This window comes from Orcinus orca, chromosome 8 (genome assembly GCF_937001465.1).
Source record: "Orcinus orca chromosome 8, mOrcOrc1.1, whole genome shotgun sequence".
Taxonomy (NCBI): Eukaryota; Metazoa; Chordata; class Mammalia; order Artiodactyla; family Delphinidae; genus Orcinus; species Orcinus orca.
The window spans coordinates 82,627,011-82,653,722 of record NC_064566.1 but is presented as its reverse complement, the minus strand read 5'-3'; the positions used below and the strand labels follow the sequence as shown (position 1 = coordinate 82,653,722).

The window sequence follows — 26,712 nt, the reverse complement described above, 5'->3', positions numbered from 1 at the left end:
TTACTGCCTGAGCTCCATCTCCTGTCAGATCAGTGGTAGTATTAGATTCTCATAGGAGCGCAAACCCTACTGTGAACTGCACATGTGAGGGATCTAGGTTGTACACTCCTTATGAGAATCTAATGCCTGATTATCTGAGGTGGAGCTGAGGTGGTGATGTTAGCACTGGGGAGCGGCTGCAAATACAGATTATCATTAGTAGAGAGGTTTGACTGAACAGAGACCATAACAAATCAATTGCTTGTAGACTCATATCAAAACCCTATCAGTAGGGACTTATCTGGTGGTGCAGTGGTTAACAATCCACCTGCCAATGCAGGGGACGAGGGTTTGATCCCTGGTCTGGGAAGATCCCACATGCCATGGAGCAACTAAGCCCATGCTCCACAGCTACTGAGTCTGCATTCTAGACCCCCCGAGCCACAACTACTAAGCCTGTGTGCCACCACTACTGAGGCCCTCATGCCTAGAGCCCATGCTCCACAAAAAGAGAAGCCACCACAATGAGAAGCCTGTGCACCACAATGAAGAGTAGCCCCCGTTTTCCACAACTACAGAAAGCCCATGTGCAGCAATGAAGATCCAATGCAGCCAAAATAAAAACCCTAACAGTGAGTGGCAAGTGACAAGCTGCATCTGGTGGAAGACTTTATAGTGGCAAGTGAGTTGATGTACTTCAATTGTACAGTTGCATCTGGTGGCAGGCTTTAAGTCAGAATCCAACACTTATTTTAGTCTGCGTATGGCCCATCCATTATTTTATTTACCACTTCTGTCTGCACCTCTTTCCCTCACTGCACACTTGTCTCAGTCACAGTTTTGGTAAGCCCACAAGCTAACCCTAGCCAAAATGAGTTAAAAACAAATGTCGCTGGAGAGGTTCTTTGAAAAGGGGGAAAGACTCAATGATGAGACAGCAGAAGACTCTAAGACTGCCAACAAAAAGAAAGCTGCATTTAAAAGAAAATAGCAAGAGTCCTACTTAAATTATGGGTTCATTGCAACAGGTGATTCACATTCTCCAAGCACCCTGCATTCAAAGACAAGGCTTTGGAGTTTTTCAAAAGAAAAAAGCATGAATACTAAGAGCAGAAGCAATTATTGAAGGCCACCACTTCATCAAATGTGTCTGCCCTGAGAGCATCATTCTTAGTGGCTAACCACATTGCTAAAGCTAAGAAGCCCTTTACTATTCATGAAGAGTTGATCCTGCCTGCTGCTAAGGACATTTGTTGTGAGCTTTTAGGAGAGGCTGCAGTTCAAAAGGTTCAGTTCAAAAGAGTGTTCCTCTTTCAGCTAGCACCATAACTGGATGAACTGATGAAATAGCAGAGATATTGATGTACAATTGTTAGAGAAGATTAATGAGTCACCGTGGCACACAATCCAGGTTGACGAGTCTACTGATGTTGACAACAAGGCAACAATGCTTCTTTTTGTGTGATATATTTTTTAGGAGGATGTGCATGAGGATATGTTATGTGCACTTAACCAACAGCACAGCTGCAGAACTATTCAAGTCTTTGAATGATTACATATCAGGAAAATTGAATTGGTCATTTTGTGTCAGTGTATGCACAGACAGAGCAGCTGCCATGACTGGTCAACTTTCTGCTTTCACTACTTGGGTCAAAGAGATTACTTCTGAATGTGATTCTATGCACTGTGTCATCCATAGAGAAATGCTGGTTAGCCAAAAAATGTCACCTAAACTTAACAACGTTTTGTAGGATGTGATTAAAATTATCAACCACATAAAAGTACATGTCCTTAACTCACTTCTGTTTGCACAGCTCTGTGAGGAGATGGACTCAGAGCACACATGTCTTCTCTTACACAAAGAAGTGAGATGGCATTCTAAAGGTAGATCACTAGCCAGAGTTTTTGAGTTACAAGGCTACCTCAGAGATTTCTTTCAGAAAAACAGTCACCACTGGCAGTACATTTCAGTGACATAGAATGGGTTGCAAAACTTGCTTACTCGTGTGACGTATTCAACCTGTGCAACGAACTCAATCTGTCACTTCAGGGGAGAAAGACAACTGTGTTCCAGTCGGCAGATCAAGTGGCTGCATTCAAAGCCAAACTAGAATTACGGGGGCGATGAGTGAACTTTGGGATTTTTGACATGTTTCAAACATTAGCAGAGATTTTGAAAGAGACTGAGCCAGGGCCTTCTTTCTCCTAGCTGGTGCATGATCACCTATCTCAGGTTTCCAGAGTTTGAGCATTACTTCCCAACCACAAAAGACCCCCAAACTGGGAAGGAATGGATCCAAGACCATTTGTGAATAAGCCAGGTGAATCAACTTTGTCTTGCTAAAAGAGGATCAACTGCTTGAGATTGCAAATGATGGTGGCCTTAAAAGTATGTTTGAGACAACTTCAAATCTCCATACGTTCTGGATTAAATTCAAGGTGGAATATCTTGAGAGTGCCACAAAAGCACTGAAAAGCCTGCTTTCATTTCCTACATCCTATCATTTTGAAGCAGGGTTTTCAGCAGTGACAGCAACCAAAAAGAGATTATGGAGTAGACTGGACATAAACAACACATTTTGTGTGTCACTGTCTCCCATCACCCCCAGATAGGACCATCTAGTTGCAGGAAAAAAAGCTCAGGGCTACCATTGATTCTGCATTATGGTGAGTTGTATAATTATTTCATTATATATTATAATAGAAATAAAGTGCACAATAAATGTAATGTGCTTGAATCATCCTGAAACCATCCTCTCCCCTCTGGTCCATGGAAAAATTGTCTTCCATGAAACCAGTCTGTGGTGCCAAGAAGTTTGGGGACTGCTGCCATACAGTTTGATTGCTATAGCTGTGTAGTATAGTTTGAAGTATGGGAGCATGATACCTCCAGCTTTGTTCTTTTTTTTCTAAAGATTGTTTTGCCTATTCAGGGTCTTTTGTGGTTTCATACTTTTAGGATTATTTGTTCTGGTTCTGTGAAAAATGCCATGAGTATTTTGATAAGGATTGCATTAAATATATAGATTACTTTGGGTAGTATGGACATTTTAACAATATTAAATCTTTCAATCCATGAGCACCATATATCTTTCCATTTATTTGTACTGTCTTCAATTTCTTTCATCAATGTTTTAAAGTTGTCAGAGTATGGGTCTTTTATTTCCTTATTAGATTTATTCCTAGGTATTTTATTATTTCTGATGTAAATTGAATTGTTTTCTTAATTTCTCTTTCTGATAGTTCATTGTTAGTGCATAGAAATGCAACAGATTTCTGTATATTAATTTTGAATCCTGCAACTCTACTCAATTCATTGATGAGTTCTAGGATTTTTTGGTGGTGTCTTTTGGATTTTCTATGTATAGTCATGTCACCGGCAAACAGTGTCAGTTTTACTCTTCCTTTCCCACTTGGATTCCTTTTATTTACTTTTCTTGTCTGATTAGTGTGGCTAGGCCTTCCTATACTATGTTAAATAAAAATGGTGAGAGTGGACATCCTTGACTTGTTCCTGATCTTAGAGGAAAAGATTTCAGCTTTTCACCCTTGAGTATGAAGTTAGCTGATGGCTTGACATATATGGCCTTATTAAGTTGAGGTATATTCCCTCTATAACAACTTTATTGAGAGTTTTTTTTTAATCATAAATGGATGTTGAATTTTTTCAAAAGCTTTTTCTGCATCTATTGAGCTAATCATACGATTTTTATCCTTTGTTTTGTTATTGTCGTGTATTAAATTGATTGATTTGGGAATATTTAGCCATCTTTGAATCCCTGGGATAAATCCCACTTCGTGATGTATAATACTTTTAATGTATCATGGAATTATTTGTCATTGAGGATTTTTGCACCTATATTTATTGGGAGTATTGACCTGTAATTTTCTTTGTTTTGTGATATCTTTGTCTGGATAGTGTCAGGGTGATGTTGGCTTTGTAGAATAAGTTCAGAAACATTCTTTCCTCTACAATTTTTTTGGAAAAGCTTGAGAAGTAGAGGTATTAACTCTTCTCCAAATGTTTGGTGGAGTCATCTGCTCCTGGACGTCTGATTGTTGGTAGTTTTTTTAAATTACTGATTTAATTTAATTACTGGTAATTGATCTGCTCATATTTTCTATTTCTTCCTGGTTCAGTCTTGGGAGATTGTACATTTCTAGGAATTTGTGCATTTCTGCTAGGTTGTTCATTTTATTGGTGTATAATTGTTTGTGGTAAGCTCTTATGATCCTTTGTATTTCTGTGGTGTTGAATATAAGTACTCCTTTTTCATTTCTGATTTTATTGATTTTGACCCACTCTTTTTTCTTGATGAATCTCACTAAAGTTTTATCAATTTTGTTTATGTTTTCAAAGAACCAGCTTCTCATTTCATTGATCTTTCCTATTGTGTTGTGTGGTTTTTTTGTTTGTTTCTATTTCATTTATTTCTACTCTGAGCTTTATGATTTATTCCCTTCTACTAACTTAGGGTTTTGTTGTTCTTCTTTTTCTAGTTCCTTTAGGTGTAAGATTAGGTAGTTTATTTGAGGTTTTTCTTGTTTCTTGTGGTAGGCTTTTACCACTATAAACTTCCCTCTTAGAACCTCTTTTACTTTGTCCCTTAGGTTTTGGATCATTGTGTTTTCATTTTTCTTTGGCTTCAGATATGTTTTTATTTCTTCTTTGATTGACTCAGTGATACATTTGTTGTTTAGTAGCATATTGTTTAGCCTCTAACTCTCTGTGTTTTTTGCAGTTTTTTTCTTGTAATTGACTTCTAGTCTCATAGCATTGTGTTAGAAAATATGTTTGATATAATTTCAATCTTCTTAAATTTACTTCTTGAATTTATTTACTTTAAAATACATTTTAAATTTATTTTGTGGCCTAGCATGTTATCTAACCTGGAGAATGTTCTATGTGTCCTTGAAAAAAATGGATAGAATACTGCTTTTGAATGGAATGTTCTATACATATCTATTAAGTCCAGCTAGTTTAATGTGTCATTTAAGGTCACTGTTTTCTTATTAATTTTCTCTCTGTTCTTTCTGAATTATCTGTCCATTGATGTTAGTGAGGTGTTAAAGTCCCTTACCATTATTGTATTACTGTCAACTTCTCCTTTTATGTCTGTTAATATTTGCTTTATGTATTTAGGTGTTCCTATGTTGGATGCATATATATTTACAACTGTTATACCTTCTCAAGGGATTGATCCCTTGATCACTATGTAATGTTTTTTTTCTTGTTACAATTTTTGTTTTAATGTCTATTTTGTCTGAAATAAGTACTGCTACTCTGGCTTTCTTTTCATTTCCATTTGCATGAAATATCTTTTTTCATCCCTTCACTTTCAGTCTGTGTGTGGCTGTGCCTTTAGATCTGAAGTGAGTCTCTTATAGGTAGCATATATATGGGTCTTGTTTTTGTATCCATTCAGCCACTTTATGTCTTTAGATTGAAGTATTTAGTACATTTACATTTAAAGTAATTATTGATAGCTATGTACCTATTACCATTTTGTTAATTGACTTTGGGTATTTTTATGATTTGGGAAGATTTTATTTTTTGGATGTTGTCAGAAATTACAGCAATAAATTCATATATATGCAATTACTACATTCAACAAATAATATTACAATACAATTAATGCATACAAGTACACTTAGAACAGGTTTAATTCCACAGCACCTAAACTGCCCCCAGAGTGACTAAGGCACTCTTCCTCCTCCCTCCCATGTACTGGTTCACTGTTCTAGCTATTAAGCACAGGTACATGCAAAGTAACACAACTGATTAGCATGGTATTCCTCAGGTCAAGGAAGAGTTAAGGAGTTTAGGTTAAGTGCTAGATCAGAAAGTTGGGGATATACTATTACAAATAGTAAGGAAGTTAATAGCCTAGTTACTTGGAAGAGTATAGAAGCAGCTACTAAGTGGCTAATCTACACTGTAGAAGGAGCAGACTTTGTGTTGTTTGTGTAGTTCTTTTTTTTTTTTTTTGGTTTCTTTCTTCTTCTTTTGTTCTCTTGCACTGTGATCGATGACTATCTTTAGTGTAATGCTTTAACTCTTTTCTGTTTTCTTTTTAATGTGTATATCTATTATATATCTTTAGTTTGTGGTTACCAGGAGGTTTGTATATAGCAATTCATATAGATACATATGATTATTTTAAGTTGCTAATCTCTTAAGTACAAATGCATTTTAACAACCCTGCATTTTTACTCTCCTGTCCATGTTTAGTGCTTTTGACATCATATTTTACATCTTTTTGTTTTGTGTATTCCTTAATTGTTTACTGTGGATATATATGATATTATCACTTTTTTCATTTAACCTTCCTACTAGCTTTATACATGGTTGGTTTTCTATCTTTACTATGTATTTACCTTTACTAATGAGATTTTCCTTTCACAATTTTCATATTTCTAGTTGTGACCTTTTCAGCTTAGAGAAGTCTCTTAACATTTTTTGTAAAGCTGGTTTTGTGGTGCTGAACGCTTTTAGATTTTGCTTGTCTTCTAGTCTCATAGCATCATTTTAGAAAATGTTTGATGTAATTTCAATCTTCTGAAATTTACTGAGACTTATTTTGTGGACTATTTTGTGATCTAAAACTGTTGATCTCTCCTTCAAATCTGAATGAAAGCCTTGCTCAGTAGAGTATTCTTGGTTGCATGTTTTATTCTTTCATCACTTTAAATATATTGTGCCACTCTCTTCTGACCTGCAGAGTTTCTGCTGAAAAGCAGCTGATAGCCTTATGGGAGTTCTCTTGTTCATAATTTGTTACTTTTCTCTTGCTGCTTTTAATATTTTCTATTTTTAAGTTTTGCCACTTTAATTTCAGTGTGTCTCAGTGTGGTCCTCTTTTTGTTGATCATATTTGGGACCTCTGTGCTTTCTGGACCTGGAGGTCTGTTTCCTTTCCCAGGTTAGGGAAATTTCCAGCTATTCTGTCTTTAAATATGTTCCATGTCCCTTTCTCTCTTCTCCTTCTAGGACTCCTATAATGTGAATGTTGGTATGTCTGATGTTGTCTTAGAGGTCTCTTAAACTGTGCTCATTTAAAAAAAAAATTATGTTCAGTTTCAGTGATAGCTGCTACTCTGTATTTCTGGTCCATTCTTCTGTATCATCTAATTAATTGTTGACTCCTTTTAGTGTATTTTTATTTCAGTTATTGTATTCTTTACTCTGGTTAGTTCCTTTTTATATTTTCTAACTCTTTTTTAAAATTCTTACTGTGTTCATCCATTCTTGTCCCGAGTTCTTTGAGCATCCTTATGATTATTACCTAAGACGCTTTATTGGGTAGATTGCTTATCTCCACTTCACTAGGTTCTTCTTCCCTGGTTTTATCTTGTTCCTTCTTTAGGAATGCATTCCTTTGTAACCTCATTTTGCCTAATTGTCTGTTTTTAATTCTATGTATTTGGTAGGTTGATTACATTTCCCAATCTTGGAGAAGTGATCTTTTTTAGGAGATGTCCTATGCATCCCAGCAGCACACTCCCCTCTGGCCACAAGAGCTATATATTTAGAGGTTCCCCCTCTGTGGGCTGCATGGGCTCTTCTGTTGTGGTGGGTTAACTACTATGGGTAATCTGGTTAGCATGGCTGGCACCTGGTCCAATTGGTTGTCAGGCTCTGCCCTTGTTTACAGGCTGCCAGCTGCTTGTGGGTGGGGTCTGGTCATGGGTTGGCTGACTGTAGAGCCCTGGTTGGGGGGGGTCTCAGGGCTAGTGCTGATGGGTGGATTCAAGTCCTTGGGTGGGTGGTTTTGGGACCAAGTGTCCTGGATCTAGTTTTGGCCTCCTGGTGGGAAAGGTCAGCTCCTGAAATGGGTGGCTGTGGGATCTGGGATGTCCCAAAGTTGGCACTGGCCTATGGGTGAGTGGGGCTGGGTCCCAGTGTGTGTGGTTGAGGAGCCCAAGGTGTCACAAAGCTGGTGTTGTCCTGCTGATTGCCAGGGCTGGGGCCCAGAGGTCATTAGGGCTAGTGCTGGCCTGCTGGTGGATGGAGTCTGGTTCCAGAGTCTCTGGCTACAGTACCCTGGAGATCCTGGAGCTGGTGTCTGTCCACTGATGGGCAAGGCCAGTTCCTGACACAACTGGCTATGGCATGCATGGTGTCCCAAAGCTGGTATTGACCTGCTGGTGGGTGGGTCCTGGGGTCTCTGGCTCAGGACTCCAGGGATCTCAGAGTTGGTGTTGGCCCCTTGAAGTGGGGTGCCTGGGGCTAGAGGTGATTGCTGGCAGAGCAGAGTCCTGTGGAGTCCCAGGGTCTCTGGATGCAGGGCCTTGGATGTCCTGGAGTTGGTTTCAGCAGGCTGGTGGTAGAGCCAGGGCCCAGGGGCCTTGGGACTGGGGCCTGCCCAGCGATGGGTTAGGCTGGTCCCAGGGCTAGTGTCAGCCCACTGGTGGGTGGAGTCAGGTCCTGGGGTCTCTGGCTGCAGGGCTCCAGGGATACTGGGACTAGTGCCAGCACACTGGTGGGTGGGTCTTGGTCCTGGGCTTTCTGGTGGGCAGGTCCAGGTCCTAGGGTGGCTGGGAGCTCAGGGGAAGCTATGGCAGTCAGCCTGCTGATGGATTAGGCTGTGTCCCTGCCTTGTTAGCTGCTTGGCCTGAGGCATCCCAGTATTGGTGCCAACAGGCTGGTGGGCAAGTCCAGGTCCTGGCACTATAAGCTGGAAGGAGGATTCCAAAATAGCATTTGCTAGCACCAGTGTCCATGTGGTAGAAGGAGCTTCCCAAAACTGCTGCCACAATTGTAATTATCCTCCTGTTTGTGGCTCAACCACTGGGGGTATGGGACTTGACTATATTGTGTCTCCACCCCTCCTATAAGTCTTGTTGTGGTTCCTTCTTTATATCTTTAGTCGTAAAAGATCTTTTCTGCTAGTCTTCAGGTCCTTCTCATCAATAATTGCTTCATAAATAGTTATCTTTGTAAAAAAATTTCTCACTGTGTTTCTTCATTCTTCCTCTAAGTTCAATGAGCATCTTTATGACCATTAATTTGAATTCTTATCTGGAAGGTTGCTTATCTCCATTTTGCTTAGCTCTTTTTTTTAGGTTTTGTCTTGTTCTTTCATTTGGAACATATTCCTTTATCTCTTCATTTTGCCTAATTCTCTGTGTTTGTTTCTATGTATTAGGTAGATCAACTATATCTCCCTGTCTTGAAAGAGTGGCCTTGTGTAGAAGGTATCCTTTGGGGTTCAGCAGCATGGTCTCCCTGGTCATCAGAGTCAGGTCCTCCAGGAGTACCCTCTGTGTTGGGTGTGTGTGCCCTCTTGTTGTGGCTTACTGTGGGAGAGCTGCTATGTGGGGCTGGCCTTTGGTGAGTCTGACTCTAAGGCCCAGCTGCAACTGTTACAAAAGCTTTTATGTGCAGGGCTGGGCCCTTCTGTGGAGCCACTTTGGGGGGCATCAGTGAAATCCATGGGTGCCTGACAGTACTGGTGGTGTGGGGAGCCACTTTGGAGGGGCTCCAGTGCCTACTGAGGGAGACTGCCAGGTCTGCTTTGGGGGATTGCTGGTTGGATCTGGTCCAAAGCAAGTCGAATGCAAGGCAAAGTGAGTGGTGTTGATTAGATAGGGAGAACCAGAAATGACACCTGATAGTGCTGGGCCAGCAAGGTGGACAGTGAGCCACAACCTCCACCCCCCACACCCCCAAATTGGCATCCACCACTTCCTCCATTCCCAGAGAAAGTTCCAACAGATCCCTGCCCCTCAGGCATATGCTCTAAAATTAGTTGATTAATCTCCTTCATGTATGACTGAGGTGCTTTTCAAACTACTGTCTCTGTGCTGGGAATTGGGAGAGGGTAAGTTTTTAAGTGTGAACCCTATAATAGTGGATTCTCAGTTTCCTATAGCCCTCTGGCTCTCCTGGAAATAAACCCTGCTGTTTTTCAAAGTCAGACATTATGGGGGCTCATATTCCCAATGCAGGTTTCCCAGGCTAGGGAACCCAACGTGGGGTTTGGAGCCCTCATTCCTCAGGGACGACCTCTGAGCCTATGATATTCCTTCCAGCAATGAGTTGCAGTGACGGAGTGTGGGTTCTGGCTAGAGCATGTCTCTGCCCCTCCTATCCATCTCAATGTGGCTTTTTCTTTTTATATTTAGTTGTGGAAGTCTTTCTATTAGTCTTCAGGTTGGTCTCAGATATAGTTTCTCTACATATAGTTGTAATTTTGGTGTGTTCGTGGGAGGAAGTGAGTCGAGGATCTTCCTACTCTGCCACCTTGTCCTGGTCCCTGGATTGAAGTTGATTAACTTTGTATACAATGCTTGGAAATTAGTAGGTATTGGATAAATGTTTGCTTAATAAATGAGCAAATAGATGAGTGTTGTATACATGTTAAGAAAGCAAAATTATAGTGTGGGGTGGGCAGAGACAAGAAAAATTGTTTCTCTTCTGTTAGCTGCAAGATATTTGTAATATATTATTATCTTACACAGAATATTTGACTTTTAAGTTTGCATTATGATAGCAATCAGCAGAAATAGACACAAGTTAATTATAAAAATAGAATTCAAATATATATATTTCTAGTATAGTTTCTATGGTTTTAAAGGGAAAGACATAGGGCAAGTACAGATACAATTTAAGCCTGGACTTTGGAAAAATGTAACAAACATTTGGTTTGTGACCTTGAAAAAAACCTTAAAAAATAGAAAATAAATTCCCTATATCTAATCTTGATCTTTCTTCCATTTGCCAGTGATTATGTGAACCTTTATTTTCTTCCTTCCTTCCTCCCTTCTTCCCTCCCTTTCTCTTTTTCTTTCTTTCCTCCTTTTTTCCTTTTTGTAAGAACAAGACCACTTTAATTTTCTGCCACAATCTGATTTTAAACTTGGCATTGGTTGTATATGAGCTCAGAGAAAACACAGAAAATCAGTAGGGGAGTATTGAATGATTATATGGTTGATCTTAAAGGGAGAATTAGGAGTGAATTTGTTCCTTTACCTTTCTGACTGAATCAAAGTGATCAAAAAGATTAATCACTTCATCTACTGGCAGATAGTATACTTTATCACTGAACTATTTAATATACTCTAGGATTTATAAAGAGTAAATATATTTATAGTGTTTACAAGATTCAGAAAAAGTGTCCCCAAAGGTATTGTTGAATGTTTTACTTCTTTTTTGTTAATTTCACTGTCTTTTAAACATTTGAAGAGTAGATGCAAAATTCTACTGAAATAAATTATGAAGTTCTCTTTTCTATTTAAAGAGAAATAGGGGCTTCCCTGGTGGCGCAGTGGTTGAGAGTCCACCTGCCGATGCAGGGGACGCGGGTTCGTGCCCCGGTCCGGGAAGATCCCACATGCCGCGGAGCGGCTGGGCCCGTGAGCCATGGCCGTTTAGCCTGAGCGTCCGGAGCCTGTGCTCCGCAATGGGGGAAGCCACAGCAGTGAGAGGCCCGCGTACCGGGAAAAAAAAAAAAAGAGAGAAATAGTGCTTGTCTTTCCCTAAACCATAGTAGATACTTCTATGCAGCTGCTTTCTATTTAAGGCTAGTAAAACTAATTTATTTTATATTTCTAAAATTATCAAGAATATTTTTCTTTATCTTTTTTTTTAAAGCTGAGCTTTTGAATGTTTCTGACAACAATAATAATGGAAACTATTCTAATAAGTGTTCTTGCAGCATCAACTAAAACAAATTAGTTGAACACAATTTAATCCTAGAATTCACAATTCTTTTAAGACAAAAACTATATTTTTCTTTTTCAAAAAAACTTATATTCTTTGCTTGCTTTACTTTTCAATTTATCTTTTTAAAAAATTTTAGAACAAAATTAGGAATAGCTCCATCCATGGCAACAGTAGCTAAGAGACAATTAGAGACCCCTTTCTAATTCCCACAAATTTATACTAGTCTGACTGAGATATGTAAATGTATTTTCATTTTCTATGAAAACAACAAACCCCATAAATTGTAATGGGGCTTGTACATTCAAATCAATTTGGCAAAAAATAAAATGAAAGAAGTAAAATTTTCCTTTTTTTGGACATAACTTCATGTCTTTTAAGTTCCTCTTATTTTGTTGCAGCTCCTGACTGAGCAAAGCTCTATTTGCAAATGCAGCTTTATAATGAAGCAAAAGCAGCAAGCTCTGCCAGTACTGTAGTGTAGGAAATTGCTGATATAATTTCTTTGCTGTAGTAATTTGAGTGCCTGATTTGTTCCCATTGCACCTTATGCATTGTTACTTTAATATATGGAAATGAAACTCTTATGCTTTTTTCAGCTTATACAGCAAACTCTAGAAAACCCAAATTTCCTATCATCTTTGGTGGGTGATATATTCTGGACAAGAAAGCTTCTCAGGTAACTGAGAGCTTACTTTCAGAAACTCCGGGTGCTATTGGGTGCTCTTCCCTTGAACACATAAAAGAAATATCTCTTGCCTGTGTCTTCAAGTGAAGCTCATTCAGACTTTCATTTATTTAACAATAATTTTTTGATCCTCTTTCATATCACTGGGAATATATTGGTAAATAATTAGAATAGACCCTGCTCTGATGGAGATATGTCAACAGCAAAGACAGATAGCTAAACTAATACAACACAAAGAATTCATTTTCTTGCTACTACAGGTCTTTACCACTTCATCTTAAATTACTGTGCCACTCTAATTCTACATTTGCTCCCGCCTGATTTTTATCAGCTAGAACTATGTGTTGGTCAAGAAGTTTGTTTGGGTTTTCCCACAACAGTATCTGCCTTCTGAGCTTTTACAGACCTCCTTGTTTTCGCAATTGTTTCTGTCTGGAATATCCTTACTTTTTTCTGTTCCTGGAAAAATACAATGCATTTTCAATTTAAATGTCTGTTTTCTCTGTGAAGCATTTCTGACTGTCTTGATTATATTCAGTCACCACATCTTCTGGGTTCCTGATATATTTTGTAATACTTCTGTTTCTGAACCAATCAAATTGTTTTGTAATTATTTATTCATGTTTCTGATATCCCAGCTTGAGTGTAAGCATTCTCAGTATAGGGAACATGTTTTGCTCGTCTTTGTACAGCCCTGCAATGCCTGGAATGATGTCTGGCACATAGATGTTGAATTAATACATTAGGAATCAAGGGCAGAATTGTCTAGTCTACTACTGTTGACTCATTCCTACTGTTAGAATGTGTGCTGTTTAATCCTGTAGATGATTCAAATAATCAAAGCTATTATCTCCAATTATCAGATTTCTTCTTCAGTGACTACTCCTTATAACTGAAGGTAGCTTTACTCTTTTCTTTGTGCTTCTTTTGTCTCGTCTATCCCTTACTCTTGTTTTTGTGTTTTCTTTAAAAATTTTAGTGTGAAAAAATGACTTTATGGTCATTAGCCAGTAACTAAATAAAACGTGTATTTCCTTCTAGATAATGATACAACCAGTTATGGCATAAGAGGCAGGCTACTGAAGGCTTTGGTTGTTTTTGATACTTTATTCAGAGCTAGAGATGTTTTTGGAAGTGGAGGTGGATTGGGTAGAGTTCTAGATTTAATGCAATTTTTTTATGTTAGAGAATTCTGAAAATTTGTAAATGCAGGCTCTAAATAAAGAGTCTTATCTGTTGCCATGCATTTGACAACTTGCCAAAAATCTTGTCTGGGATCTGACATCTCATTTAAGTAGTACTAGGTAAGGAGGTGGCCTTGGATTTAGAATAAGTTAGCTGGGGGCTATGTCCACATTTCACCACTTATGTGCAAACAGCCATATTTCTGTTTGTAAGGAATTTTCCTTTTTCTAATTGATCATGCCCTGAGATAGAATTATTGGCTTCCTTTGGTGATGTAACAAACCTCTGAGAGGCCAGTCATGGCTTTTAGGCTTTTTTGATTAATTTTCAAACAGTATGACAAGGTCACTGGGTTTGCCAATTATCTGAGTGTCTAGTGGGACACTGAGTTTCCCTGTCATATAGTGAAAGCAAGAATACTGTTGAAAGGGGCACCGATTTGAGTATGTATTAGAGGTAGTTTGAGATAACTGTGAGCCACCTGTAGAGCCATTTTTCCCCATTCTTTTGTTAAACATCTATTTCGTACTGTAAGGTTGACCCATACCATCTTCTCCTGATAAATACTTGGTTAGACTCCTTAAATACATCCTACGGCCAAATAAATAAATTGTCCTAGGGCCAATATAGTTCCAGTTCTCTATCTAATGCCTTTCATATCATCATGTATTGAATAAGAACTGGCACTCATAGCAAAATTCCTGAGATGCTTCATCATTTTATATGTACTATATTTCTAAAAGAAAGAATATATTTTAGTAGGATTTTAGGAAATGCTTTTGGTTTGAGCCTTAGTTAACCAGATAAGAGTTACTAACTAGAACAGAAATTGCTCATAAATTTATCTTCAGCAGAGCATAATGTCCTACCTAAATAAAGTGGACACTGAATAAATATTTGTAGAATGAATGAATATACAGAAATGGCCACTTGAGTGGGGTTTTACTTCATGCTTCTTTTCAACATATAGCCTATGTGTAAAATTATTTATTGCTTCAGGATCAAATGCAATTATCAGGAAGTCTTCATTGGAAATAACATTATTGACTTTTAGAGTGAGAAGGGTTTTACAAGATCATCTCAGCCCAATGCTTATTTAAAGTAAGGAGAATAAGAGTCATAGGCATTAAGTTACTCCACTTACTTTTTCAAAATTAACAATTGAAGATTTCTTACCCATCTCTCAAAAGCTAAAAACATTAATCATTTTTGGAAACATCATTATTTTGGGAATATGTCAATTGACCAAAGGAAGAGGTAGAAGAAAGTACATGCCATCCCACTGCCCAGACTGTATTCCAGAAAAGGAGGGTTTCACTGACTATAGAACACAGAAATCTAGCTGCATGACTCTTGGGTATTTTTCATGGTGTATTAAAAATATGTGAGCAACCATTAGCCTTAAGTGCTATTTTGGTCAAATAATCTTTAATGCCTGAAAGACAGTTAAGATCAAGTTTGTTGCTGCTTTTTGGTATACTGGGTTACACACATGAATCAAAGTCTGACACTTAAATGTCCAACTGATAAGGCATAAGATAAAATCATTAGGGACTTTTTGCAAGCAATCAAAATTTAAAATCAAAGTATATGTGTGAAAATAAATAATATATGAAAAGGTTCCCACTTTATAGTGGGCACTTATTTTGATATAAAAACAACTCATTTGTTTCCAGCTATATTAAGCTATTTTGAGCTACTCTATAAAATAATTGATGAAGAAAACTAGGTAAGATGAATAATGTTAGTGTCCAAAATGGTATATTACTTTAAGTAAAAATTGAAACTCTTTCTATCAATAATTGATCACAAATTCAACAAATACTCAAAAAGTATCTTTAGTTTTAAGTTTCTTTTCATAGTTTTTTCCTGCAGATTATTGAACCAAATTGCCCATTGGATTTAGAGAGACAAAATGTAATTTGTTTTATTGCAGCATGAAACAAACAATATAATAAATCTAACTTGGTGGTTTTGCTATATTTCTATTGCCTTAAATAGCTCTGTGAGTGATATTTACATAAATTCTTTCATTTTTTTCTGTAGTGTAATTTAGGGTGGAAAAGTCAATATAACTTTAAAACACATTTTCAAATACTTGTTTTGAAATTCATGTTTTGAGATGTTTGAATGAATATGTGGTTAACTGCTATTTTAACTAGCAATACATTTATAAGAACTAATTAATTCATAGCATAAAAATAATTTGGAAAACATGTACAGAAGATAAAGTGCTTTTTGAAGCAGTTGTTCATTAACATATTTTGAGAGAAAATTGTGAGCTATTTCCATTAAGTTTTTGAAAATTGATACAAATTGAAGTGTCAATGAAGTAATTATTGACAGCATGTCACCACAATATGAAGTGTGCCCATCCTTCTAGAAATTTACTAACACATCCCCTTATCCTCATTGTACTAATTTCACTATCTTCTGAGAAAGGGCTACCTTTTGTCAAAGGCATTTTTTGACAGGAGATAAAGATGGCAGAGAAGGAGGACATCAAGCTCACTTCCCCCCACAAACACATCAAAAATATATCTATATGTGGAGCAACTTTAGCTGTAAACAACTGAAACTGGCAGAAAAGCTCTTCCACTAACAAGACTGTAAGAAAGATCCACACAGGGATGGGTAGAGAGGGAAGAGAAGAAATCAGGTCAGAACCTCCATCCCTAGCAGGGGACACAGAAAAGGAGGAGGATATCATGGGGTTGGACATTCTCCCTCGACCGTGAGGGGTTCGAACCACATATTGTGCACCCCATACCTGGGGTCTTGCACTAAGACAAGTCCCCTTAGCTGGTTTGTAAACCAGTTGGACTTAACACGAGGCTGTAAGAAATTGACACTTTACTTTTGAAGAATGTGCACACACACTTGCTTTTGGGAAAAGGTGCGGGAAGCAGATTGAAAACTCCCTGGGGTTCTGACCAGTTTCCTGTAGCCGCCCCAGAGCACACCCCAGCCCACACTGGCAGCCTGCTCCAGCCCCTCTTGCTCTGCTGCAACTCTCCACTAGGGTGAAGGCAGATGATGGTGCTGGCTGGGACCTAGACCTGCACCTGAACAGGGTGTACTGAGTGCAGAGGAGGCAGTTTGGGATTGGCCTGGGGCTCTATCTGGCAGGCCAGGGCTGTCACAGTGTGTGCCTGAGCCTGCTCCAGGTGTCTGCTCTGATCCCGCTTGATCTTTACTACTGAGATTTTTCCTTTCTTATAAATTCTCACTTCTTGTAACCTTTTCTTTTCCATTTTAACACTTCTTGTAGAGTCGGTTTAGTATTATAACAAACTCACGGGTCACATCATATTCAACAGTGAAAAGCTGAAAGCTTTACCTCTAAAATCAGGAACAGGACAAGGATGCCCAACCTTGTCACTTCTATTTTCATAGTATTGGAAGTCCTACCCACAGAAATAAGATGAGAAAAAGTAATAAAAGGCATCCACATTGGAAGGGAAGAAGTAAAACTGTCACTACTTGCAGATGACATATTAGTATATATAGAAAACCCTAAAATTTCCACTAAAAAACCATTAGAACTAATAAAACAATTTAATAAAGTTGCAGGATACAAGATTTATATACAGAAATCTGTTGCTATTCTATACACTAATAATGAACTATGGGAAAGAGAAAGCAAGAAAACAATCCCATTTACAATTGCATCAAGGAGGTTAAAGACCTATACTTTGAAAAATATAAGACATTGATGAAGGGAATTTGAAGCTGACCCAAAGACTTGAAAGGTATCCCATGTTTATGAACTGTAAGAATTAACATTTTAAAAATGTCCATACTACCCAAAGCAATGTACAGATTTAATGCAATCCCTATCAAAATACAAGGACATTTTTCACAGAACTAGAATAAATAATCCAAAAATTTATATGGAACCACAAAAGACCCTGAATAGCCAAAGCAAGATTGAGAAAAAAAGAATAAAGCTGGAGGTATTACACTCCCTGACAACAGACTATACTAAAAAGCTACAGTCATCAAAACAGTATGGTACTGGCACCAAAAAGACATATATATCAGTGGAACAGAATAGAGAGCCTAGAAATAAACCCATGAACCTATGGTCAATTAATCTACAATAAAGAGGCAAGAATATACAATGGAGAAAAGACAGTCCTTCAATAAGTGGTTCTGGGAAAACTGGACAGTTACACATAAAAGAATGAAATTAGAACATTTTGTCAGACCATATACAAAGAAAACACTCAAAATGGATGAAAGACCTAAATGTAAGACTGGAAACCATAAAACTCCTAGAAGAAAACATCTGCAGAACACATTATTTGACATAAGTCATAGCAATATATTTTGGATCATTCTCTTCAAGCAAAGGAAACAAAAGCAAAGGTAAACAAATGGGACTTAATTAAACTTCTGCACAGCAAAGGAAACCATTGACAAATAGAAAGACAACTTAGTTAATGAGAAAAATTACTTACAAATGATATGACTGATAAGGGATTAATATCCAAAATATATAAACAGTCCACACAAGATCAAAAAAACAAACAACCTGATTAAAAAATGGGCAGAAGACCTGAACAGATATTTTCCCAAAAAAGACAGAGATGGTCAAAAGGCACAAGAAAAGATGGTCAACATCTCTATTTGTTAGAGAAATGCAAATCAAAACCACAATAAGGTAGCACTTCACACTTGTCAGAATGGTTATCATTGTCAAAAGCCCACAAATAACAAATGCTGGCAAGAATATGGAGAAAAGGGAACCCTAGTACACTTTTGGTGGGAATGTAAACTGGTGCAGCCACTATGCAAAATAGTATGGAAGTTTTTAAAAAAATTAAACAATAGAACTACCATATGATTTAGGAATTCCACTCCTGGATATATATATGAAGAAAATAAAAACACTAATTCAGAAAGATACATGCACCCCAATGTTCACAGCCACATTATTTACAATAGTTAAAACATGGAAGTAAAGTGTCCATTGACAGATGAATGGATAAAGAAGTTGTGATATATATATACACACACACACACACACACACACACACACACACACACACACGTATATATATAGCATGAAATATTACTCAGCCATAAAGAAATAAAATTTTGCCATTTGTAACAACATGGATGGACCTGGAGAGTATTATGCTTAGTGAAATAAGTCAGGCAGAGAAAGACAAATACTGTTTGTTATCACTTATACGTGGAATTTAAAGAATAAATAAGTAATTAACATAAGAAAACAGAAACAGTCTCATAGATATAGAGCACTAACTAGTGGTTACCAGCAAGAAGAGGCAACGGGGGAGGGACAAGACAGGAGTAGGGGATTAAGAGGTACAATATACTATGTATAGAATAAATAAGATTCAATGACATGTTGTACAGTACAGGGAATATTGCCAATACTTTATAACAACTCTAAATGGAAGATAATCTATGAAAATATTGATTCACTATGTTGTACACCTGAAAATCATCTATACTTTAATAGAAAAAAAATTAGAGACATTTTTCTGATCAAGATTACTTAGCATTTTACTTTTTAAAAAATGCTTTGTTTGAGTCTCTGAAATTGTTTTCTATTGTTATTTCATTTTATTAAGGAGGATATTGAAACACAGAGTTATTGAAGTAAATGTACAAGTTCCTGACAAAGTTTGGACTAGCTCTTGTTTTTAGATGAGTCAAGAAACATTAAAAGTGATTTTGCTTAGAGCTACAGGAATTAAAATATAGACAGTTAAAAAATGTTCAGAATAGGAAACAGTTTTTCTTGGGGAGAAATTTTATAGGACAATTAAGAACACAATATATTCTTACAGTAGAGTAGACTTTGTTACAATTTATGATATTTATATTTGAGCCGCATTTTAAATAGACAAAAATCTATTAATAGTCTCATTATTACTATGCAGTCATGATAAAAAAACTTTTAGCATTCTGAAGAAATTAAAATAGAAATGGTAATGGTAAACACTCAAGTTTTCTAAGCTCTGGGGATCTAATGTACAGCATGGTGACTATATTTAACAGTACTGTATTGTACACTTAGAACTTGCTAAGAGAGTAGACCTTAAATGTTCCCACCCCTAAGAAGAAATGGTAATTATGTGACATGATGGAGGTGTTAGCTAGCCCTACTGTGGTAATTATTTCACAATATATTTGTGTATCAAATTATAATGTTGTATTCCTTAAACTTACAACATGTTACATATTAATCATATCTCAATAAAGCTGGAAAAAATAAAAAAAATAATTTCTTTGAAATCATAACAAAAGTTAGATGCTTGGTTCCCTTAGTGAGAGCTTATTTAAGGTTTATTTATTCAACAAGTTTATCCATAGCACCTGGGTGTACTGATTTTCTTCTTAGAAACCTGCTAAGCCTCTGAAATGGGTCAATATGCTTTAGGCACTCAATTGCCTTCTCCAGCTGTGGTCTTTTAAGCACAAGTCTTTTAGCAACTAGAGGGTCTTTCTGAGCCTTACCCACTGACAGGAAGATGGTAGAATTGACTGTTCTGTGGGATTCATGAAGAGTTATTTACAAAGCTTCAGTTGTTCATGTCAAACAACTCAAACTCTCAACATAGGGGTAGAGTGGGAGGGAGGGAGAATGGGAGTTTGAGCTGAAGTGACCAGGTCTTACTTAAGACAGTAGGAGAGTTTTTTCTTGGATTCCATAAATGCACACTAAAAGTTTCATATACCTCGTATAATCACAACCTTAATGATTTCTTGGACTCCCTGAGGAATAAACCTGAGTGATGTACAGGTTAAAATTAACATTTTCTAATAGAATAATAACACAATTCATCAATCAAATGTTTTTTTTTCTTCTTTTATAAAAGTGTAACAGGAGGAGAGTACTCTTTCATTTTTCCTTACAGTATAGTCTGGCTTCATGAGAACTTTAAAAGAAATACTACATGCTTTTTTTTTTTTTAATAATCTTATTTATTCTCTCCTTGTTTATTTCTTTTTTTTTAAATTTTATTTATTTATGGCTGTGTTGGGTCTTCGTTTCTGTGCGAGGGTTTTCTCTAGTTGCGGCAAGTGGGGGCCGCTCTTCATTGCGGTGCGCAGGCCTCTCACTATCGCAGTCTGTCTTGCTGCGGAGCACAGGCTCCAGACGCGCAGGCTCAGTAACTGTGGCTCACGGGCTCAGTAACTGTGGCTCATGGGCCCAGTTGCTCCGTGGCATGTGGGATCTTCCCGGACCAGGGCTCAAACCCGTGTCCCCTCCATTGGCAGGCAGATTCTCAACCACTGCGCCACCAGGGAAGCCCACTACATGCTTTTTTACTTTTAACATTTACAAATGCTAATTATAGTTGAAGAAGGAAACTTATGGCATCTAGTTCAGCGTCCCTGGATATTAAGGAGAAATCTCTGAAACATATCTTGGCTTTGATATGTATAGTTGAGTACTTAACTTGTTCTCATAAATAAACCTCCAAATTGGTAAGTGAATCAAATCATATTGTTATGCAAATAAACTGTATGTAGCAAACTAACCAATAAAACATGCTACATTATTGTCTAGCTAACCTAACATATTGTAGATAAATAGGAGCAAACATTTATAAAACCACTAGATGGCATTCATTCACTGCAATTTTGGCCAAATACAGCCTTTAAAGCTTTATCATGATATGCAGGATTAGGGGCAAGGCAAGTGTTATCCATTATTTGATGATATTTTTCTTTCATATAACACACTGACAAAGCTCAATTTTATCTTTTCCTGTATGCTTCAAATCAAATCAACAGATACTTACTGAAAGCTTTATTAAATGATTCTTTCTTGTGAGGAGACTTGAAAGCCATCTTCACTGTGGTGGTAATGTATTTACTTACAACATCTAGAAGAAAATATGCTATATGCACTGTGCCACTTAATTTTCTTTTATTTCATTGCTTTATTAATTCATGTTGATATTTCTCACAGAGCTATTTCTCTAAAGGTTATAAAAAGTACAGAGTCACATTTTCTAATATTTTAGATGGAATTAATCTTCAATCTTAATGCTTATGAAAATAGGAGGTCAAGAGCTCTTGAGTCACAAAAAGTCCTTTCTATTGTATGTCTTTAAAATGTGTGAGGAAAAGTACTTCTAACTTCATTGAGAACCACAATGACCTTTGGTGATAAAAGATTATGATTTAGTCTTGGAGATAAATAAATCATGGAATGAAAACTCCCAAACTCCACACTTCAGGCTAAACTGTTGGAAGAAGATATTGATGGGCCAAAAAAAGTCAAATATTTTTGTAGAAGGTCTAGGTTAATAATAACATAAAGTCCAGTACTTACCTGTTCTAATATGTTTTGAAGCCTCTCTATCTCACAGTCTATTACAAATTTCTTTTCTTGTCTTCTATCAAGCTCTTCTAAAAGTTGCCTATAGCTGACATCATTAAAATTTTCCACACATATAGCGCTGACATGCCAACCATTTTGTCCTGCTTTTTCCATGATAGCTTGAAGTATCGAGTATCCTAGTGGGGAAAAAAATCCAGAGGGGTTACTAAAAACATGCCCTTAAATAACATGCAGGCACTGAGTCTACATCAATATTTTTATATTCCAAAACATACAATGAATTATTAGAAATTTAAAAACATGAGTGGTTATTTCTGAATCATTTAATTTTACTTTCTTTACTTAGGGCAAAAACATTCCTTAAAAATATTGCTTGAATGAAGTAGCAACATCATACCTTGAGTAAGCTCTCAAAATCCCTCTACCAAAGACTATTACATTGCTTTGGATATATTTTTGATGAGATAAACCAAAAACAAAATCTAGTACCACCCGTAGTCAAGAACAATTTCATAAACTTTTTGCTAATTTTACTCACTAGACAGAATTAATTTTGAACAGCTGTATTGATTTTCCCCTTGAGCAAAGTAGTAACAACATTTTTGGGTTCAACTGTGTCATAAAATAAACATTGCAACACTATTTATTGAGGACCCATTATTGTAAATGGAGAAGGCATTATTTAACTCTTCCTGTCTTGGTAGGGGAGTGATGTGGATTGGGGGTGAACTGAATGAAAACTAGGTGATGCAATGGGCACTCAAACTCATAATCTAGTAGAGGAAACAGACATTCAAATAAACAAATGAAACTTAGTTTAAAACTGTGTAATGATAGCCATACTCAAGGGAAAGTGTTGGCCCAAGGGAAAGTTTGGTAAAATCTGCCTTAATGGGACCAGGAAAACTGCCATGAGGAGAAACAACTTGAACTGGGTCTTGAAGGTTTAAAAGGTGCCTTTAAGATTGCTGAAAAAGGAGCATTTATTAGCGGGAAACAGACTTCCAGAGGGAATGGAATGGTCTTTACACTGTTCTTCATTCAGATCTCTCTGCATGTGGAAGGGAAGTCATGGGTCTTAATGTCTGGGTTAAAGATGAAGGGGCAAACTCATGAACCCAGCACTTAGAATATTTCTTCATGACAACATTGTCTTGAAATCTTGAATTTTTGAGCTCTCAGTTTTGAGTTGGAATGTGAAAAAAAGGAAAAAAGATTCTTTGAATCTATGTATAACATTTAAACGAAGGTTGTTTTGGATCAGAGCCTGTTATTTTTTCCCCTTGTGGCTTAGCATAAAAAAATATGCTAGTCCTCTTTAAGAAGGTCTAACACTTATTTGAGCTCATTCTATGGCAGCAGTTGCCTATAGTTTCTCCCTCCCTTGGTCCCTGGACTTAGAGTGGAGAGCTGGGTAGATTAAACCTGAAGACTTAAAATGAATGCAAAGCATTTGCTAGATAAGAGCACCCTTTACTCAGTTTTCTGTTTGGTATGTGAGTCTCTCAGGTTCAAGGATTTTTATTTTTAGGTATGTTTTCTACAAGTCAGAGTTTCAAACATTACGGATGTTCATTTAATATCAACAGATGGAACTGATGATGAGGTCATATTTGAAATATAAATTACCTGATATCCTGCCAAATGAAATACTGTGGCAGTCAGGATTAATTTTTATCAAAATGAAAACAATTCCCTAAAGAGGAAGAAAGAGGGCATGTTAATTACTATATAATTATTCTAGTATATCTATTGCTTTGTTTAGTCTTTCCTTTTGTAATGTATGCCTGTAATTATCTCTTCAAATCTTACCTAGATCCCCCCTATCCCTGCCCCAAATTCAGTACTCTTTCCCTTGTTTCCTATTATATGCATACGTAACATGATGGTCTGCATCCTATCTTAATGAAATCAAGCAGGACTCTGAGGGTCCTCCTGGGTTCAAAAGTCCCTCAGTGTCCCCCGTTTCTTGTTTTTAGAGAAAGGCTTTAGTCTTCTAGGCCTTCCTTGAGTTCCAAAGAGCATCAGTTACTAATTAGGGAAGTGAGGGAACACACAAACAAAGGTGAAGCAAACTCAAATGGTCTTGGAGAAAACACAAAGCCCAAAAGGTCTTAACAGAAAAAAACATCAGGGGCCAACTGGGAAATGAAATTCTTGACCATCACATAATGCTCTAAGTAAATAATAAAATGTCTCAACTATTGTTTTTGCTCTCTCCTAGAAAGAAGTTAAAGGATCATAAGACCATGATTTACTAATTTGCTTTGTAGGAACAATCAATCAAAATCACCAATGACACATCAAATCATAAGACGGTGGCAGGAAGTCTGCAACTGAGATCTATGGGAAGCTGAAATTACAAGCCCCCCTCCCCTTTTACCCTTTTTGCTTTTAAAACCCTTGCACCCTGGCCAACCAGCAAGATGGATCTGAGACAAACCTACATCTCCCATCTTCTCTGGAAAGCAGCACCCTCTAGATCAGTAAACCTTTCTCTGATCCAAACTCCGACGTTTTTGTTTGTTTGGCCTCACTATGCATCTAGCACACAAACTTGGGTTAAACAACATTAATGTACACTGTACACGTTCATGCCTCATTTATCCTGTTACTGGGATTTGCTCTCTGATAGTGAATTAATGTTCTTTCATTCATTTTTGACACCTATGAACATGCTCTTTTTAAAAATACCAATTGACATCTTATTTTCCGTTTTCTCCTTTTATTTACTGTAGTACCAAAATAATTAAAAAAACTTTTTGTTTGATTTTCTTGCATGTTGTAAAAATAATAACTATGTCCACACACATCATCCCTGTGACCAATTCACAGCTTGGCACAGTTCTTTAGATACTGCCTTTGTTTGTTATCATCACGTCATGTGGATATGTCAGTGCTAGGCTGTTATTTTCCTACCTACAGGAATTTCACAGAATATAGAGCCACACATCTTCTGATGAAATTTATATACGTTCCCAGTTGCATAACAGATACTGAAAGATTCACACTAATAAAACAAAATTATAATTCAAATTCAACATTTTGTTATCTGAGTTTTCAGATTTAGAAGTGACACTAGAATTGAAATAAAACAAAACCCTAGGACACAATCTTTGTTAAATGGCAAAGAAAGTTGGCTGCCTAAAAAGAACCATTAATCATAGTCAGAAATAAATGGCATCTTTTTAATGCAAAGGACACACAGTTATAGTTTCAGAGCCCAGGTGAAAATTTGAGTTCTTTTACAAGCTGTGTTTGATTTTAATATCCTATCTTATTCATTGCAACTCAGATGTACCTGTCTTATTTATTTGCCAAGATAGTTGGGAATACATTGTAATTCAGAGAAAATACTGCTGTTGAATCTATGATTGTGTAACTTACCTGTTATATAAACTAGAAAATCACAAGTCAAGTCATATTAATTCTACAACTGCCTACGATTTGTATCTCCTAGTTCTTAAAAAATCTGTAGTGCAATATTGTTGGTCAGAAAATGAATACTACAGTTTTAGGTGAATATCACAAGAGTAATGAGGAGTTCACTACTGTAAAGAATTTTTAAGTCTTGCTTTTATTTAAAAGCTGTCTAACATTTTAATCTAATATAATTTATTGAAAACTAAGACATCCGAGATTCTTTAAGATATGCCAGGATAAACAAAGTTATGATTCTTGTCTTGACCAGGATCTAGCAAAACTGATATTTAAGTAACTATTATACAAATTACACTGTATTGTGTAAGTAACTTCAAAAGACCCAAAATAATTTTATTAGAATAGTAGTGAAAATGTATGATGGAGAAGATCACATTGTTGGATTAAAATAAATGATTAAAGGCTTTTTCATGGTTATTAAAGAACACTATCAGTTACACATACAAATATTTTAAAATGTTATATTATATAATGATATTACTAATTATGTTAAATAGAATCATAGTGATTTAAGCAGTCTTGAGCTACTGTATCCTTACACATCAACACTTTTTATATCACCCATGAATAATGACCTATTTTGGGTGAGTAGTACCATCCAGATATTCAGCTGCTAGCAACACAAACTGGGCTTGTTTATCTGATGTTCTCTTTTGAAAGAGTTATTTGATTCAACTATCTGCACATGGAGGGGCAGGAGGAGAGTCAGGAAATATCTATGTCAGAGTGGATATAATTTCAAAAAGGAGAGAGTTATCTGTATGCTATTAAAAACCCTTCTCTTTGATAAGGATAGAAAAGTGCTTTTTAATTAGAAGGTCACTGGTGCACACAACAGGAGTAGCATCAATGGAATGCTGAATATAGGAGTCATATTTCAGAGAAGTAAGAAATTGAGGAGAAAATGAGAAGTGAAAATGTAGAAATTAGGGAGGAATATCATCAGAATAATTAATTTAATGAGATGAAGGATATGCCTCTATAAGTATGAGATAGAGAAACATTGAGGCCATGGGAACTCATTTGGGAAGGAGAGGACTGGGTCTGTCCCATGTGGCATCGTTGAGCTTAAAAAGAAGTGACAAAGGGATATAGCAGCAGTTTGTACTTACTCAAATTAAAGCCTCTTTCATTAATTTTATAGATTGCTATGCAGGTACCCACTACTACCCAATTTCTCTGATCTGGCATAATTACTGGCATCCAAAGCTAGTATATTCCAAGAGAAAGGTGTGTATATCTGAAAGTCTACTTTATACTGTATTTTAATCTCAGTCATGAGAGGAATACGATTCTGTAAACCTCACGGCATTTAACGCCATCATAATGGCACTACAGAGCCGATTTAGTAACCATTTGGTTTGGACTCTTTCCAAAGCAGCCTAGGTACTGAAATAACATGTTCAAAGGCTACAGTCTGAACTC

At 36.8% G+C, this 26,712-nt stretch overlaps 1 protein-coding gene across 11 annotated transcripts in view; it reads right to left on the bottom strand.

The window, feature by feature from the left end:
* GRIA4 (glutamate ionotropic receptor AMPA type subunit 4) overlaps nucleotides 1-26,712 on the bottom strand; it is a 517,460-nt gene that overhangs the window by 164,389 nt on the left and 326,359 nt on the right. For 10 of the 11 annotated variants that reach the window (XR_007478959.1, XM_049714079.1, XM_004284005.3 and 7 more), the window contains one exon: nucleotides 21,838-22,022. Coding sequence is in view for 10 of the 11 variants with exons in the window: in XM_049714079.1 (XP_049570036.1) it covers nucleotides 21,838-22,022 (185 nt within the window). In the remaining variant the exon portion in view is untranslated. Of the gene's footprint in view, nucleotides 1-21,837; nucleotides 22,023-23,475; nucleotides 23,543-26,712 lie in introns of all 11 variants that reach the window. The other variant, XM_033413423.2, reaches the window with a different exon arrangement.